The sequence below is a fragment of the Anticarsia gemmatalis genome, chromosome 29, assembly GCF_050436995.1.
Source record: "Anticarsia gemmatalis isolate Benzon Research Colony breed Stoneville strain chromosome 29, ilAntGemm2 primary, whole genome shotgun sequence".
NCBI classification, from domain to species: domain Eukaryota; kingdom Metazoa; phylum Arthropoda; class Insecta; order Lepidoptera; family Erebidae; genus Anticarsia; species Anticarsia gemmatalis.
This window is the reverse complement of record NC_134773.1, coordinates 5,140,506-5,156,937: the sequence shown is the minus strand read 5'-3', so window position 1 is coordinate 5,156,937 and position 16,432 is coordinate 5,140,506. Positions and strand designations below refer to the sequence as shown.

Here is a 16,432-nt window from a genome sequence, read left to right as displayed (position 1 = left end):
ATTTTTTCGGATATCCCAAGTTTTATTTCACCGAAATTCGAAAAAACCGAATTCGGATTTTATTCGGATATTACAGATACACCAATTTAAATCCACTTATCATCTTTTTTGCCGTTGAGCAACGGCGTGGACTCTTCTTTCAAATCTTTTACTGGACTTTCCGGCTTGCCGTTGAAAAACTTGACCGAATTTGATGAAACTATATACGGAATACCTGCCAGTTCCGAGGAGAGCGGGTTGTAGTACTGCCTGTAGCAAAATACAGCTACTATGTAGCCTAGAGTCGACCCGGCTAGGACATCTGGAAAGAAAAAACTATTTTAGACTATAATAAATCTATACTTATCTATACTAATATTATAAGGCTGAAGAGTTTGTTTGTTTGTTTGAACGCGCTAATCTCAGGAACTACTGGTTCGAATTGAAAAAATATTTTTGTGTTAAATAGACCATTTATCGAGGAAGGCTATATAATATCACGCTACGACGAATAGGAGCAGAGTAGGTGCCAGTAAAAAATGTTACAAAAACAGGGAAAATTATAACTCATTCTTTCTAATGTGACGCAAGCGAAGTTGCTCGGGTCAGCTATAATTAAATAAAAATAAATATTAACCCGTTAGAAATTTTCAGCAACTAGTTTTTTTTAAGATATCCGAAATTTTCGGTTTCAATTATACATATTGCCGAATATCCGAAAATTTTCGGATACTTCTACGTCACAAACAACCAACATATTCACAAATCAATATATTTACAAAATCATCTACAATTTTCAATCACACAATATATTATTATATTATAACAGTTAACCTGGGTAACTTTGAATTTATAAAGGTTTACTTTAGTTTTGCAAACTTTTACCAATTGTGTTGGTTTCATATGAAAAAATAATCGAAACTAGTTCAAATTCCCACTGTCAATGTCACCCAAATGATTCAGTTACCCAGGTTGACCTTAACAGATTCCTGACCTTGCCAATGATGATGGTAGTCGCAAGTCCTGGACAGCGCCACACAGGCGGCGGCCATGAGCGGCGCGAGGCACAGCACCACTCGGAGACCAGACCCTCGCTTGCGGGACAGCACGCCCAGTCTGCCACACAGCCAGACTGCTGCCATGCCCAGCGAACAGAACGATACTGGGGGCAAAAAGCAATGATAAATCACACTTGCGTCTCCGTGCTTCGGAAAGCACGTAAAACGTCGGTCCCAGAACAAAAATCTATACTAATACTAGCTGACCCGGCAAACGTTGTTTTGCCATAAAAATTAAAAAAAAAAGTGTCACGGTGTGCCAAAGGGGCATGAAAAATTGATGTTGGCCGAATCTCAGTCCTACTCAATATGCTCACAAAATTTCATTAGAATCGGTCAAGCCGTCTCGGAGGAGTATGGCAATGAAAACTGTGACGCGAGAATTGAAATTAGAAAGAATTATAAAGCTGAAGAGTTTGTTTGTTTGAACCCGCTAATCTCAGGAACTACTGGTTTGAATTGATAAATTCTTTTTGTGTTGGATAGACCTTTTATCGATGAAGGCTCAAGGCCATATAACATTACGCTACGGCCCATAGGAGCGGAGCTGCAACGAAAAATGTAAAAAAAACGGGGAAAATTATTTTCCCCTCTGATGCGACGCAAGCGAAGTTGCGCGGGTCAGCTAATAGTTCATAAATCTCATCCACTGGGTGTCTCCGTGCTTTGGAGGGCACGTAAAGAGTCTCGGTTGTTGTCTACTAAGATAACAGTCGTTAAGCCACGTCAAAGGCCTTCGGGCTTGAACAACTTTGACACTAGGTTGACCACTAACCATACGATATGAAGAAGATGCATTGAGTTACTCACAGCTACTATGCCCACTAGGGAAAGACTTCCTCCCCTCCATAATTTCGGCTGGATCTCCTGTACATTTGAAGTCTGGAGTTTCCACACCATCAGGAAAACAACGGTAGAAGAAATCTGGTCTTGGACGTCCTATAACAAATAAATATTGTTGTACAACTCACACACGGTCATTTGATTCCAAACTAAGCAGAGCTTGTACTGTAAATAACTGATAAACATACTTATATACTTGTAAATACATACTTATATAGATACATGAACAAGCTCAGAACAGATACTCGTGCTCATCACACAAATATTAGTCCCGGGTGTGATTGGAACCACACGCGGCGCTACGGTTATTGCGGCGAGGTGACCACTTTAACCACACAGACAAACGTGCAGTTTATATACATACAGTATTTAATATAAATGCAACATGATAATATAACCGAGTGGTATAAGATAGTACCTCCCACGCAAGTGGTCGACGGTTCGAATCCGAGGCAACACACCAATGACTTTTCCAAGTGATGTGTGTATTAGAAATACTAGAGGCCGCCCACGACTTCGTCTGCGTAGAAACCCTTCCCATGTAAATCCCGATCCCTCGGGAACTCCGGGATAAAAAGTAGCCTATGTGTTATTCTAGGTCTTCAGCTACCTATACACCAAATTTCATCATAATCGGTTCAATAGTATTTGCGTGAAAGAGTAACAAACATCCACACATACTCACAAACTTTCGCATTTATAATATTAGTAGGATTTATTACTTGTTACAACGGTGAAGGAAAACATCGTGATGCAACCTTGCATGCCTGAGAGTTGTTTAGAACAGTTCTTGAAAGTATGCAAAGTCCTGTAATAGGTCAGCGTGGTGGACTCAAGGCCTAACCCCTCCCTCATTACGGGAGAAGACCCTTGCCCAGCAGTGGGACATTAATGGCTTAAATTTATCTTAATAATGCTTACCTGCTATTAATTTAATCATGTCTGTCACCACTCCATTTATGCCCAACGCCAGAGACCAAGCTAGTAGGATCTAAAACAAAACAATAATTTGAAAATTACCTTCAGAGAAAGATTAACCTTAAATGAAATCATTATTTTTGGGCCATTGCTACCATACTAACTTTTGCTTTGAATGGCTAGTTCTATCGAGAAATGCTTTTTTTTTTGTTGGCCAGCACTTTAAAAAAGGCCCAAAAATGTATGGAGACTGAATGATCACCTTTAACAAACATCAAGTCGCTTAGGCCTTTATTATATTAAAAGTAATATAAACACGGCAAAAACGTTCGTCAAAAATCTACACCTTATAGTTCATAACGAATTTGTGTATTTTTCGTATTTTTTGGTACAAAACCCTTTGTGCGCGAGTCCGACTCACACTAGGCCGGTTTTTTTATATGAGTTTACTAAACTACTTAGGGGAACCTGTTGTACCTTGGCACTATGTGTACCTAGGCCACTGGGCTCGTTTTCAAATATTCGCGCGATACTAAATTCTACTGTTTATGGTATTCGATACGTCACTACAGACTATTCAATGTGAAGTTAGTCGCATACCGCCATTAAGCCGGTGTTTGGTGTTATCGACGCTGAAACTTTTTTGTGTGAAAAAGTAAGTATTTCTAATATATTTTGAAGTCTAATAGTTTTAAAAGTTTTCTAATAGTCACTTAACTGTTATATGCTATCGGTTCTTTGATTTTACAAGTCTCAACACAATAAAAAACTTACGAGATACTTAAATTCTAAACTATATAAAATCACCGTTTTAGTGAAGTTGGAGTAGTGTTGTACCTCGGTCACTGTCGATCAGCTGTACCTTGGCCAGTGGCCAAGGTACAACCTGGATGTTATACTTTGCCCAGGAGAATGTTTTATTAAATTATTTCACATTTACGTAATAATATTCCTAATTAAATATCTTTATTATTTCAAAAATCGATGCAAAAATCACTTAAAAACTGGAAATGGCCTGAAAAAGAGGAGATTAAAACCCCGCGAAAAGTTAACAAGAACAGAGAAATTTATTATGTTCCAGAGATACAGAAGTACTGGGATTTCTACTAAATGCTTAAGGCTGAATAATATATCTACATTATTGATAGTGTTTTTATAATAGCTAGTCCAAATGACTGATTAAAATTTAAGAGAGAAATAATAATTTATATATAGGTAAAGATAATCTATACTAATCTATACTATACCTATACTAATATTATAAAGCTGAAGAGTTTGTTTGTTTGTTTGAACGCGCTAATCTCAGGAACTACTGGTCCGATTTGAAAAATTCTTTCAGTTTTAGATAGCCCATTTATCGACGAAGGCTATAGGCTATATATCATCACGCTATGACCAATAGGAGCAGAGTAACAGTAAAAAATGTTACAAAAACGGGGAAAATTATGACCCATTCTTTCTTATGTGACGCAAGGGAAGTTGCGCGGGTCAGCTAGTTGTTTCAATATTTTGTTTTCCTTTGCTATGCTATATAGGTATATTGATTTGCTATATTATATTATGTGATATCGTCGCTGCGCCTGCCAAGTTCCACATGTGTCTTTTGTGAGATTTTGGAAAACTTTTTTTTTTATTTGGGACACAATATTCATTTTTTTTTAACATCAAAATACACATATGGAGTTTGGCAGGCGCAGCGATGTGATGTAACGAAACGGTGGCCAAAGTTAGTTGTTTTTGTTTAAATATTTTGTTTGAAAAGCATAAAAAAAACTATGAATATTATTTAAATTTTCATCATTTCTAAATTTTGATCATTTGAGAATTTTTAAAATGTTTTGTTAAATACTGTATACTGTAATAATACTGTGTACTGTAATAAATCAAATAAAATGATTTTAGTTAACAAAACTTGATAATTTGCTGAAATTACCCCCAAATTTCAATGTGGCCTAGGTACAACGTACCACTGGCCTAGGTACATAGGGTATGTTGTACCTTGGCCACATTTCCCATTTTTTTTTTAAATTTAAAAATATTATGTAAATATTAAATATACATTTCTGATATTTTTTTGGTGAGTACCCAAATAATTGACATTTCAAAATATGCAAATATGATTTGTGTGCTGCACGTCAAATCACAATAAAAAATATATTTCTAAAAAACCGGCCTAGGTACAACAGGTTCCCTTACTGCTAATTGTACTAGGTACATTTAGCGGTAGTTTATCTAGTCAATGTCGTTTAAACTCATACAAAAAACAGTCTGAATAGAAAAACCACCGCCAAATGTACCTCAGAAACCGGGGGTTAGACTTTGAACGGCATAGTAAGGTTTGAGTTCACCTATCATACCTCAAAAGCATCATTACAATCGTTACAGCCGGCCCAGGCGATGAGCGACAGCGTGCACGGTACAGAGAGCACGATGGCCCACAGCGCGCCGCCCGGCACGTAGGACTCCCGGCGAGGATACATATAGTCCCACTCCATGGTCTGCTTGTTTATAACTCGCGTGAACGGCTGGAGGGTCTCCATGTAGCTGTGGGCAAAATAAAATATTACTAGCTGACCCGCACAACTTCGCTTGCGTCACATAAGAGAGAATGGGTCAATTTTTTTCCTGTTTTTGTAACATTTTTTACTGGTGCTCTGCTCCTTTTGGTTGTAGCGTGATGATATAATATATCATCACGCGCATATCGAGAACCTCAATAAATGGACTATCTAACACTGAAAGAATTTTTCAAATCGGACCAGTAGTTTATCGCGTTCAAACAAACTCTTCAGCTTTATAATATTATTATAGTATAGATTATTTTTATACTCCCGCACTAAGAATCGCTCTTGTGCCGCGGGGACTTTTACAAACATACAAACAACGGACACAAAGCACAACCAGATCCGAAACAATTATTTGTGGATCGCACAAATAATTGTTCCGAGTGGGAATCGAACCCACGACCTCCCGACGCAGTGGTATCGTCGTGGCGTAGGTCGCCGATACCATTGCGCCACAGAGGCAGTTGACAACACCCGGGTCCGCCTTTTTACGTGCCATTGCAGTTCAAATACCACTATGCGGTCACCCATCTATAGACAGTCCGCGCCAAGGTTTGCTTAACTTACAGATTGTTTACTGACTAGTAAGTGTACCTCTACCCATCATTGGACAGTCCGCGCCAAGGTTTGCTTAACTTACAGATTGTTTACCGACCAGTGAGCGGAAATAGCTATGATTCCTAAATAAATATAAGCATATCTTAGTTTTAGTGACTGACATCAACTAGATAAATAAGACTGACATTTGAATACAATTATTTGTTAGTATATTAGCATAATAATGCATAGAATGGAATAATTATATGTTAAAATACAAGGACAGCAGATACTTTAATATACAGTGAAGGAAAATATTGCTTTAAAATTAAATCATTAATGTCCCACTGCTGGGCAAGGGTCTCGCCTGTAATGAGGGAGGGGTTAGGCCTTGAGTCCACCACGCTGACCAAGTGTGTGTTAGGGACTTTTATTCATGCAAGCATGCAAGTTTTTATCATAGGGTATTCCTTCACAGTTTTTTTTTCTTTTTAAGAAGACAAATCTTGCACTAAGAATTAGTTTTGTGTTGCAGGGACTATTACAAACATACAAACAAACAAAGTATAACCAGACACAAACCAATTATTGGTGAATCTAATCTTAATCTAATATTTAAATCACTCCAACACTATCACTTGGCAGTGTTGTGGCGATTTAAACATAACACCTTTATTTATTTCGCCAAAACATCAAGTTACAATAATTTATTTAAGTTATTGCTGCTTTTAAATTTTTAATTGCGTTTAATGTTTGCATCATAATTATCAGCATGAATCAGCATTAGAAATCTGAATGTGAAATCTTGATGCCGTCAAGGTTTCCCAGAAAATAAATATAAAATGTAATAGATTTACTCTATTCTATGATAAAAAAAAAATAAAAAATAAATGAAGATTGCATAAAAATATAATTAACTTTTTTATAGCGATAATAAAAAGCAAAAAAAAAATAATCTGTAGCAACAAAAAAACGCTGTCTATAAAAAAATAAAGCGATGTTTTTTTTTTAAATAAATAATTAATTAATACAAGCAGATATAATATTACGAGGAAAAGCCGGTTAGTAATGACCTTGGAGTCTTAATGATAATCATTTTGACACGTTATCAAGCAAGCTCTCAAAAATAACAGTGTTATCAGGTTTTTTTACGACCCATGCGAAAAAATATCGTAATAAAATTCCAGATTTTTGTGTCTCTAAAATACGTTTCTTCAATACAAAAGCTTAGTTTATCTACTGTATTTACCCAAAAAATTGTATTGGTGTAAAAATTACGGTAAATAGTAGCATATTTCATTGATAAATACTGAAAAAAAATTGTAAATATTTATACCGAACATATGGGTGGTACTCACCAAAATGCTGACACTAAAACTATCCGGACCACTATCTCGATGAATAAATTAAAGTTCGCCGAACGTATTAGTGGCATCTTTGTCATTAATTTAATTAAATTATTCTGTTTTTTTGGCGAATTACATTCGCAACACGAAAAATTTTGATAACGAATGACGTTGTGGTTTTCGTTCGGAAACTGACATTTGCAAATTGTTACAATTTACTGTAAACGGGTTTAATTAGTCCTATGAATTACAAAGCATATTATTTTTATAATATTTATTCAATTGCTTGAAAATAACTAATAAGATTCTTACTAGACTTAAATTGTAATTAATTCTTTAGATAGATTTTATTTGCAGTATGGATAATTTATTAAATTCAATTTTAATACGTTTAGTCTTGTTGGGTCCATAGTCAACTATTTTTTGAAAGTTTTAGTCATTAAATATAGCCTATTTATATGACTCTATCGCATGGATGAAACTATCACTCTGGCAAATTTCAAATCTTATTATGTTCAGTAATTTATAGTTAACTGTACCTATATTTTCAAAATAAAACATTTATTTTTTCAGTAGGTTAGCTAAACCTGAATAAATTCTTACTTACCCATTTTCAGTATCAATCAAGGATGGAACAAACACCATTATATCGTTTTCAGAATAATAAGAAACCTCATCAAACATAAACTTTTATTAACTTACATACTAAAAATATATAATTTAATATATTGTACGTGTTTTATTACAAGACATCAATCTTATTTTATAAAGAGCACTTTTAATATACCTACATACATATTATAACACAATTACATGTCATTTAACTATGTATGTCTGAATATATACGCGGTGTGCGTGTGACGAAAGGACGTCAATGTTACGTCTCTTTCATACGCACTCCTTTCTTGTATTTATGTTTCGTCTTCTGCGGCTTGTTGCTATGTTCAGACAAACAAAGTTATACGGATCGTAATGTGTCTAATGACGAAAGAAATGGCTCTAAATACATAAAAAATGCGTTCAATATTTTTGTGATACAAAGAGTATTACTTTAATCTAATACAGATCTTATAATTAACAAATTAAGTACATTTAACTTTTAGATATTTAAACTAGAGGTTAACTGCCAGTTTTAAAACTTATGTAACTATAGCTTATAACAGTGAAACTGACTTATGAAACTAGAATCCAATTTTTCAACGAAAATGTAAGTGTCAAAAATACACGCGCATAGATCGCTGTGTGGTAAACGCTCAGTATGTTAACGCGTACATTACATAGATGTACGTGCAGTGATATTTGAGCTGAGCGTCTCCGTGCTTCGAGCACGTTACAAGTCTAACTTGTTAACATAACATGAGTTCAGACTAACACTTCAACTACTTTGACACTAGGTTCGTCACTAAGTAGATCGGACTAAAGAATAAGTTTTGAGTTATTTCTAGTTTAAATATCTAAATAAACCTTAATACTACAACTTTAAATGCTTAAAACAAATGCCGAAATATTTTTTTTATTAATAAATTTTGAGTCCAAAGAATCACAATAAAAATGCAATAAAAAATAACATCTTATTTCTAGGTTCGTTCTCAAATTGAGAGTAATTATAACTTTTAAACTCTCGCGTTGCATGCTTAATATATAAATACGGGAATTGACGGGAACACGCATTTTAAGGTAAAATGCGTGTTCTCGTTAATACCCGTATTTTAACATATTCCTACAAATATAAATGCGAAAGTTTGTGAGAATGTATGTTTGTTACTCTTTCACGCAAATACTACTGAACCGATTACGATGCAATTTGCTATATAGGTAGCTGAAGACCCAGAATAACACATAGGCTTTTTATCCCGGAGTTCCCGAGGGATCGGGATTTACACGGGAAAGGTTTTCATGTGGACGAAGTCGAGGACGGCCTATAGTTATATATTAAACATGCAAGTTTAAAAGTTATAACTATATAAGGATGGTTAGTTGAAATATACTAAAACTTATTTATAATAAATAAAAAAATAAAGTTAATTTGACTTTTAAGAAACGTATAAAATAAAAAAAATACGCTTTTTAAGCGAGATTTTCGCTTATAACTGTGGATGATAAGCACAAGATATGCTTTTAAGCGTAAATTCATTTTCACACCGAGAATTCTAAAGTTTTTCTTACCCCCGGTTTCTGAGGTACATTTAGCGGTAGTTTATCTATTCAATAGCGTTTAAGCTCATATAAAAATGACAGTTTGTATAGATAAACTACCGCTAAATGTACCTCAGAAACCGGGCCTTAGGGTTTCCAATGGAATTTACGAGTCCCAGTTGTCATTTTCAAAGATCTTTGACAGTCGTTAACAGTAGTCAGAAGCTTGTAAGTGTGACGCGCAGTGTTACTTAGTATCGTGTTATAACCCAGGTAACTGTGTTGTGGAGGTCCGATAGACAGTCGCTGCATGTACAATACTGGTATTCAGCTGCATCCGGTGAGACTGGGAGCCGACTCCAACATAGTTGGAAGAAAGGCTACTCGGTGTGAAAAAGTATGTAAATAATAAGTATATTTTATTAATAAATACTTATAAGTAATATCCCATGGTATGTGTTCTTGCGTTTTTGTAGTAATCGAAATAATCTTGTGGTGAATTTGAGTGTTTCTTTACTACATCATCTAGCTGCATCTGATCACCCCAGTCCGCCTGTGAAATAATAAAAATATTCTTTATTAAGGGCATGCAAAGTCCCCAACCCGCACTTGGCCAGCGTGGTGGACTCAAGGCCCAACCCCTCCCTCATTACGGGAGGAGACCCTTGCCCAGCAGTGGGACATTAATGGGTTAAATTTATTATTTTTATTATTCTTATTTAAAAAAGACAACTCCCGCTCTAGAAATTGAACCTATAGTTGACTGGGTTAACGAAAAAATATTAAACTTGTACTCTTAAAAGGTTCATCTAAAATGCTCAGCCTATGTAATATTTCTCGTAAATAATTTTGAAATTGTAATTATTATAGACTGAAACATTTTTAGGACAATCATTAGACAATAATAAAAATACGAAACTGTGACATCACTACGTCGTATTTCTATACTAAAATGTGTTTTTGACATTTCATAAAGAGTAGCTGATTTGACTGGTAGTCAACTACCCAATTACTCTTTTGTCGGGACTATTACAGACATACAAACAAGGGACAACCAGACGCCAACTATTTATGGATCGTACAAATAATCGTACCGTGTGGGAATCGAACACCCACTACACAATGGCAGTACCGAACACTTGAACCACTGCGCTGCGCCACGAAAGCCGTACAAAACTGTACAATTATGCCCAGCAGTGGGACATAGTACTTACAAAGTTGGGGAACAGATGTCTCTTCTCATCAAACTTCCTTTCATTGACACATCGTAGTAGGTACAGACGTTCTACCCACGGCCAGATCATGTAGTCCAGCATCCCTGGACGACTGCCGCCGAAGTAATTAGTACCTGGAAACAATATACATAAGAATTAGAGACTCACCCTCTTATTCATAAAAATATATGAAGCTATGAAAGGCTTATAAAGTGTTTTGTTTCTTTCACTCCTTAGCGAAATGAGTAAGAGAAAACATATTTTAGTAGTGTTTTAACTAAAATAGGTTTATAGTGTGTTTATGAATAAGAGGGTGATATTTTGAGAAGGAAATATAGTCTCACCGGATGCAGCTGAATACCAGTATTGTACATGCAGCGACTGTCTATCGGACCTCCACAACACAGTTTGTTTGTCGTATGGTTAGTGGTCAACCTAGTGTCAAAGTTGTTTAAGCCCGAAGGCCTTTGACATGACTTAACGACTGTTATCTTAATTGATAACAACCGGGACCGGGGTAACGTGCCCTACGAAGCACCCATCTATGGAATGACCGCTCCAAGGGTTGGTTAGCCCACAGATCGTTTACTGACCGGTGAGCGCAACTGGCTATGAGCGCCTCGCCGCAATAACCGTAGCGCCGCGTGTGGTTCCAATCACACCCGGGACTAATATTTGTGTGATGAGCACGAGTATCTGTTCTGAGCTTGTTCATGTAGCTATATAAGTATGTATTTACAAGTATATAAGTATGTTTATCAGTTATTTGGTTGACTCATGGGCGCCTCAATCAGTAAAATCAAGAACTTATTTTGAACTTACCTCTCGAAGCTAATTCCTTTTCAAATATGTCTAAGGTCTGGATAATCTGATCGCTGCCGAACGCAAAGTTTGTATCGAAACACTCCAGACTGCCTTTTATTAACTGAAATAAGAAATACAACACATTATTATTTATTGCACACAAGTGGTCAACGGTTCGAACCCGAGGCAACACACCAATGACTTTTCCAAGTTATGTGAGTATTAGAAATAATGATCACGTTGTTACAACGGTGAAGGAAAACATCGTGATGCAACCTTGCATGCCTGAGAGTTGTTTAGAACAGTTCTTGAAGGTATGCAAAGTCCTCAACCCGCACTTGAGACCCTTGCCCAGAAGTGGGACACTAAAGGGTTAATTTTTTTATTTGTTTTAAAATATCGACATAAAATAGTACTGAGAAAAATGAACACTTATATCCAAACTTATGTGCTTCTTCTTATCGTATGGTTAGTGGTGAACATAGTGTCACAGTTGTTCAAGCCCGAAGGCCTTTGTCGTGGCTTAACGACTGTTATCTTTATAGACAACAACCGGGACAGACTTTTTAACTGCCCTACGAAGCACGGAGTGCTTCACTAGTTCAAATACCACTATGCGGTCACTCATCTATGGAATTACTGCACCAAGGTTTGCTTAACTTATAGATCGTTTACCGACCGGTGAGCGCAACTGGCTATGGGGCACCTAACTTATATAATTTAATAATAAATAACAGACTACTGTAACAGTTAATATTTATAAAAGACTAGCTGACCCACGCAACTTCGCTTGCATCACAGAATGGGCGAAATTTTCCCACGTTTTTGTAACATTTTTCGTTGCTACTCCGCTTCTAATTACCGTAGCGTGATGATATACAGCCTATAGCCTTCCTCAATAAATGGGCTATCTAACACTGAAATAATTTTTCAAATCGGACAACTAGTTCCTGAGATTAGCGCGTTCAAACATACAAACAAACTCTTCAGCTTTATAATATTAGTATAGATAACAAATTATTATAATAAAAAATAAATTTAACCCATTACTGTCCCACTGCTGGGCAAGGGTCTCCTCCCGTAATGAGGGAGGGGTTAGGCCTGAGTCCACCACGCTGGCCAAGTGCGGGTTGGGGACTTTGCATGCCCTCAATAAATGTATTAAACACATTTTAGGCATGCAACAAATTATTATTACAGTAAATTTTTTCTACAACCAACAATCTCTATACATCGTCTTACCTCATTAAACCTCTCAATGAGCAGTCTGTCCTGCGCCTTCACATAAGGATCTCGTGAGTGCAGCTGCACTCTGCCGTACTTCTCGTCTAAGTAGTCGCAGATGACCACGCTCTCATATAAATACTTATCTCCTTGATCCGTGGGTATTTCTAACACGGGGATTTTCACTGAAAAGTAATAGAAAATAATTATATTATAACTAGCTGGCCCGCGCAACTTCGCTTGCGTCACCGAAGAGAGAATGGGTCATAATTTTCCCCGTTTTTGTAACATCTTTCGTTGCTACTCCGCTCTTAATGGCCGTAGCGTGATGTTATATAGCCTATAGCCTTCCTTGATAGATGGACTATCTAACACTGAAAGAATTTTTCGAATCGGACCAGTAGTTCCTGAGATTAGCGCGTCCAAACAAACAAACAAACAAACTCTTCAGCTTTATAATATTAGTATAGATTTTTGGCAAAATTTTGCTATCCTACTTTGTTTTGTCTCCAACATAGTTGGAAGGAAGACTGATGGAATAGTCTAGCCTTTCTTCCAACTATGTTGTAGTCAGCTTCCAGTCTCACCGGATGCAGCTGAATACCAGTATTGTACATGCAGCGACTGTCTATCGGACCTCCACAACACAGTTACCTGGGTTATAACACGATACTAAGTAACACTGCGCGTCACACTTTCAAGCTTCTGACTACTGTTAACGACATTATTTACGAAAATGATTACATAGCGTGAGCATTTTAGATGAACCTTTTACGAGTACAAGTTTAATAATTTTTCGTTAACCCAGACAACTACCCAAAACTGACCAAAAAAATTTGGCACCACCCAGGAATCGAACCTATATAACACACATAGATCGGCTGTCAATTTCGAAGATCTTCGACAGTCGTTAACAGTAGTCAGAAGCTTGAAAGTCTGCAACCAGTCTTACCGAAGGGTATCGTGTTATAACCCAAGTAACTGTGTTGTGGAGGTCAGATAGGCAATCGCTCCATGTAAAACCCTGGTACTCAATTGCATCCGGTGAGACTGGAAGCCGACTCCAACATAGTTTTGAAGAAAGGCTAAGCCATGATGATGATCTAATACTTACATCTGGGATTTTTACTCCTAAACCACTCCGGTAACCTCAACGGATCCAGTTTGTACACCTCATACTTCGCTTTCTTGGCCTCCAAGATCAGTAAGACCCTGTGACCATATGGGTTCATATCCACATGGTATAACCTTAGCTTGTCTGTCAACGCCGGGGGCGGCATTGGACCTGGAAAGAAAGAAATTTAGATACATTTATACACCTCCCACGCAAGTGGTCGCAGGTTCGAACCCGAGGCAACACACCAATGACATGCCTAAAATTTGTTTAATACATTTATTGAGGGCATGCAAAGTTCCCCGCACTTGGTCAGCGTGGTGGACTCAAGGCCTAACTTCTCCCTCATTACGGGAGGAGACCCTTGCCCAGCAGTGAGACATTAATGGGTTAAATTTATTTATTCATACATAGCATTAGCCCGCGACTTTTCCCGCGTGTTTTAGTGACTTAGGACAGAATTTCCATTCAAATATTCATTCCTGCTTTAAACCTTTCCAACTCATTATTCACGATAAAAAGTTAATGGTTGTCAGACTTTCAAGCTTCTGACTACTGTTAACTACTGTCAAAGATCTTTGAAAATTACCCACAATTTAACGTGCCTTGCGAAACACGGAGGAACTCTATATGTATAAGATGGTCACCCATCCACAGAACAACCTCGGTAATCGTAGCTTAACCTTAGAGAAAGCTAATAATGCACCGCGAAAGTTAAAACAATAAAATTGCAATTGATATTATCAATGCAAGTCCTACGCTATCAAATACTTATAAATTGTCCTTGATAACCGTCTAGCATCACATTAACCTATTTTCTTACGAGGTCGGCTGACATGTATTGATACAACGACAAATGTCAGCCATGTTTGTTTTTATTTTTTTTCTATACATCAAGGAATGCTATAAGAATCCATATTTATAACAATAATATTACAATCAAATACTTCGCTTGCGTCACATAAGCGAGAATGGGTCAACATTTTCCCCGTTTTTGTAACAATTTTTACTGGTACTCTGCTCCTATTGGTCGTAGCGTGATGATATATAGCCTATAGCCTTCCTCGATAAATGGGCTATCTAACATTGAAAGAGTTTTTCAAATCGGACCAGTAGTTCCTGAGATTAGCGCGTTCAAACAAACAAACTTTTCAGCTTTATAATATTAGTACCTATAGTACCTATATGAAAACCGGGCTCAGACATACAATACCTACACTCTTTTTGCAAAGTCTGTTTATCTGTCTTTACGAACTTCTAAACTGCTAAACCAATATTGATATTGCCATGAAAATAGTTAAAGACCCGGGTTCAAACAAAGGCTATGTACATAATCAATATACAAACAAACAATATATAAAACTCTTCCGTTACTGAGTGACTGATGTACAACGCACAGTCGAAACTACTGAGCGTACAAACTTGACATTTGCTATGAACATTCCTTAGTAAGTGTAGAGGAGCACTAAGAGAGGATTTTTGGTAATTCCCATCCGAAAACAAAGCCGCGGGTGGAAAACTAGTCTTGTTATAAAATTAACGTAATGAGAACTTATTTGATAAGGCTGTTTACCTACAAAGATAATAAAAATGACACATTACTATTAATTCTACTTCCGCAAGTGAAATGAGGTGAAATTTATAAATCACCAGGTTTTAGGCTTTTACCCGCGACTTCGTCCGCCACCTGAATTTTCCCATGGGAATGCGTCATTTTCCCGGGGTAAAAAGTAGCCTATGTCCTTTCTCGGGTATCAAAATATCTCCATACCAAATGTCATGCAAATTGGTTCAGTAGTTTAGGCGTGATTGAGTAACAGACAGGGTTACTTTCGCATTTATAATATTAAAAGTATAATATCATCCCGGATTATTATTCCGACCGGGTATTGTACAATTTTATCCCGAGGTTACAAAAATATTAAAACTGTTTTATAATTGTTCTAAATCTCTACTGACGCGACGTTTGCTTATGTTATAAATAGTAAACGGATTTTTATTTTCCGGTTACCCATCCTTAAATAAGCCACGTCAAAGGTTATTTACCTTTAATAGATTACTGACCTTGCCATGTTTCAGACTAATAAAAAAATCTCCAAAGAATTTTAAAATATTGTTTCAGACATGAATACAATAATGATTCAGTAATTAGCATAACAAATAATGTTTTTATGAATTAAAATGCAGTATTTTTTATACACAAGTGCCAGACATTTAAGGTCAAAGCAATTTGCAGAGCAGTTACGAAACGCGCACATGACATCATAGTAAACAGCTGTTAATGCACTTGATTTTCCATTTATGTTTTTACCAAAAATACTTGTAAAAAACAATTTATTCACCCACTATAATTCATTTTAGGAATTTTAACACCAATTTACCTATCATTTTGGTAATATTTGATAATAAATAAAAAATTAAATGCAATTTTTCTTTCAACATTTCGGCGATATCGCCGGAAAAATTGCAAAAAAATCCTAATTATGACTAATAGTGTCATCACTAAAAATGTCTATTTTCCGGATCAATATAATAGTGAATTATTGATTAAACTTACCAACATGCCGTTCTTGTTGATAGTAAGACATTTTTTATCACTTTTCACGATTAATTATAAGAAAATTGAATAATATGCGTAATCGCGTTCGCAAACTGAGAATACCGGTGTCCAACTAACGTCATCCTTAAAATTAAA

General features: G+C 36.4%; 2 protein-coding genes across 2 annotated transcripts; both read right to left on the bottom strand.

Annotated features, from left to right (window-relative positions):
* LOC142985228 (phospholipid phosphatase 5) lies at positions 1–7,401 on the bottom strand. The gene is made up of 6 exons (XM_076133264.1): positions 7,258–7,401; positions 5,156–5,342; positions 2,802–2,871; positions 1,848–1,976; positions 974–1,141; positions 1–301 (listed from the first exon to the last, which is right to left on the bottom strand). The coding sequence occupies exons 1-6, from the start codon at positions 7,341–7,343 to the stop codon at positions 87–89; spliced, it is 855 nt and encodes a 284-aa protein (XP_075989379.1). The 5' UTR covers positions 7,344–7,401; the 3' UTR covers positions 1–86.
* Positions 7,402–7,921: 520 nt separating this feature from the next.
* LOC142985331 (pyrimidodiazepine synthase-like) lies at positions 7,922–16,432 on the bottom strand. The gene is made up of 6 exons (XM_076133439.1): positions 16,295–16,432; positions 13,738–13,908; positions 12,642–12,808; positions 11,418–11,520; positions 10,596–10,729; positions 7,922–9,934 (listed from the first exon to the last, which is right to left on the bottom strand). The coding sequence occupies exons 1-6, from the start codon at positions 16,323–16,325 to the stop codon at positions 9,815–9,817; spliced, it is 726 nt and encodes a 241-aa protein (XP_075989554.1). The 5' UTR covers positions 16,326–16,432; the 3' UTR covers positions 7,922–9,814.

Excerpts from the sequence above, each read along its gene's own strand:
- LOC142985228 (XM_076133264.1), bottom strand. The coding sequence starts at position 7,343 with ATGACAAAGATGCCACTAATACGTTCGGCGAACTTTAATTTATTCATC. Across the intron at positions 1,977-2,801 it reads CATGATTAAATTAATAGCAG|GACGTCCAAGACCAGATTTC; the intron begins GTAAGCATTATT and ends TATTTGTTATAG. Across the intron at positions 302-973 it reads CTACCATCATCATTGGCAAG|ATGTCCTAGCCGGGTCGACT; the intron begins GTCAGGAATCTG and ends TTTTCTTTCCAG.
- LOC142985331 (XM_076133439.1), bottom strand. The coding sequence starts at position 16,325 with ATGTCTTACTATCAACAAGAACGGCATGTTG. Across the intron at positions 12,809-13,737 it reads TAGGAGTAAAAATCCCAGAT|TGAAAATCCCCGTGTTAGAA; the intron begins GTAAGTATTAGA and ends ATTACTTTTCAG. Across the intron at positions 11,521-12,641 it reads TCATTGAGAGGTTTAATGAG|TTAATAAAAGGCAGTCTGGA; the intron begins GTAAGACGATGT and ends TTCTTATTTCAG.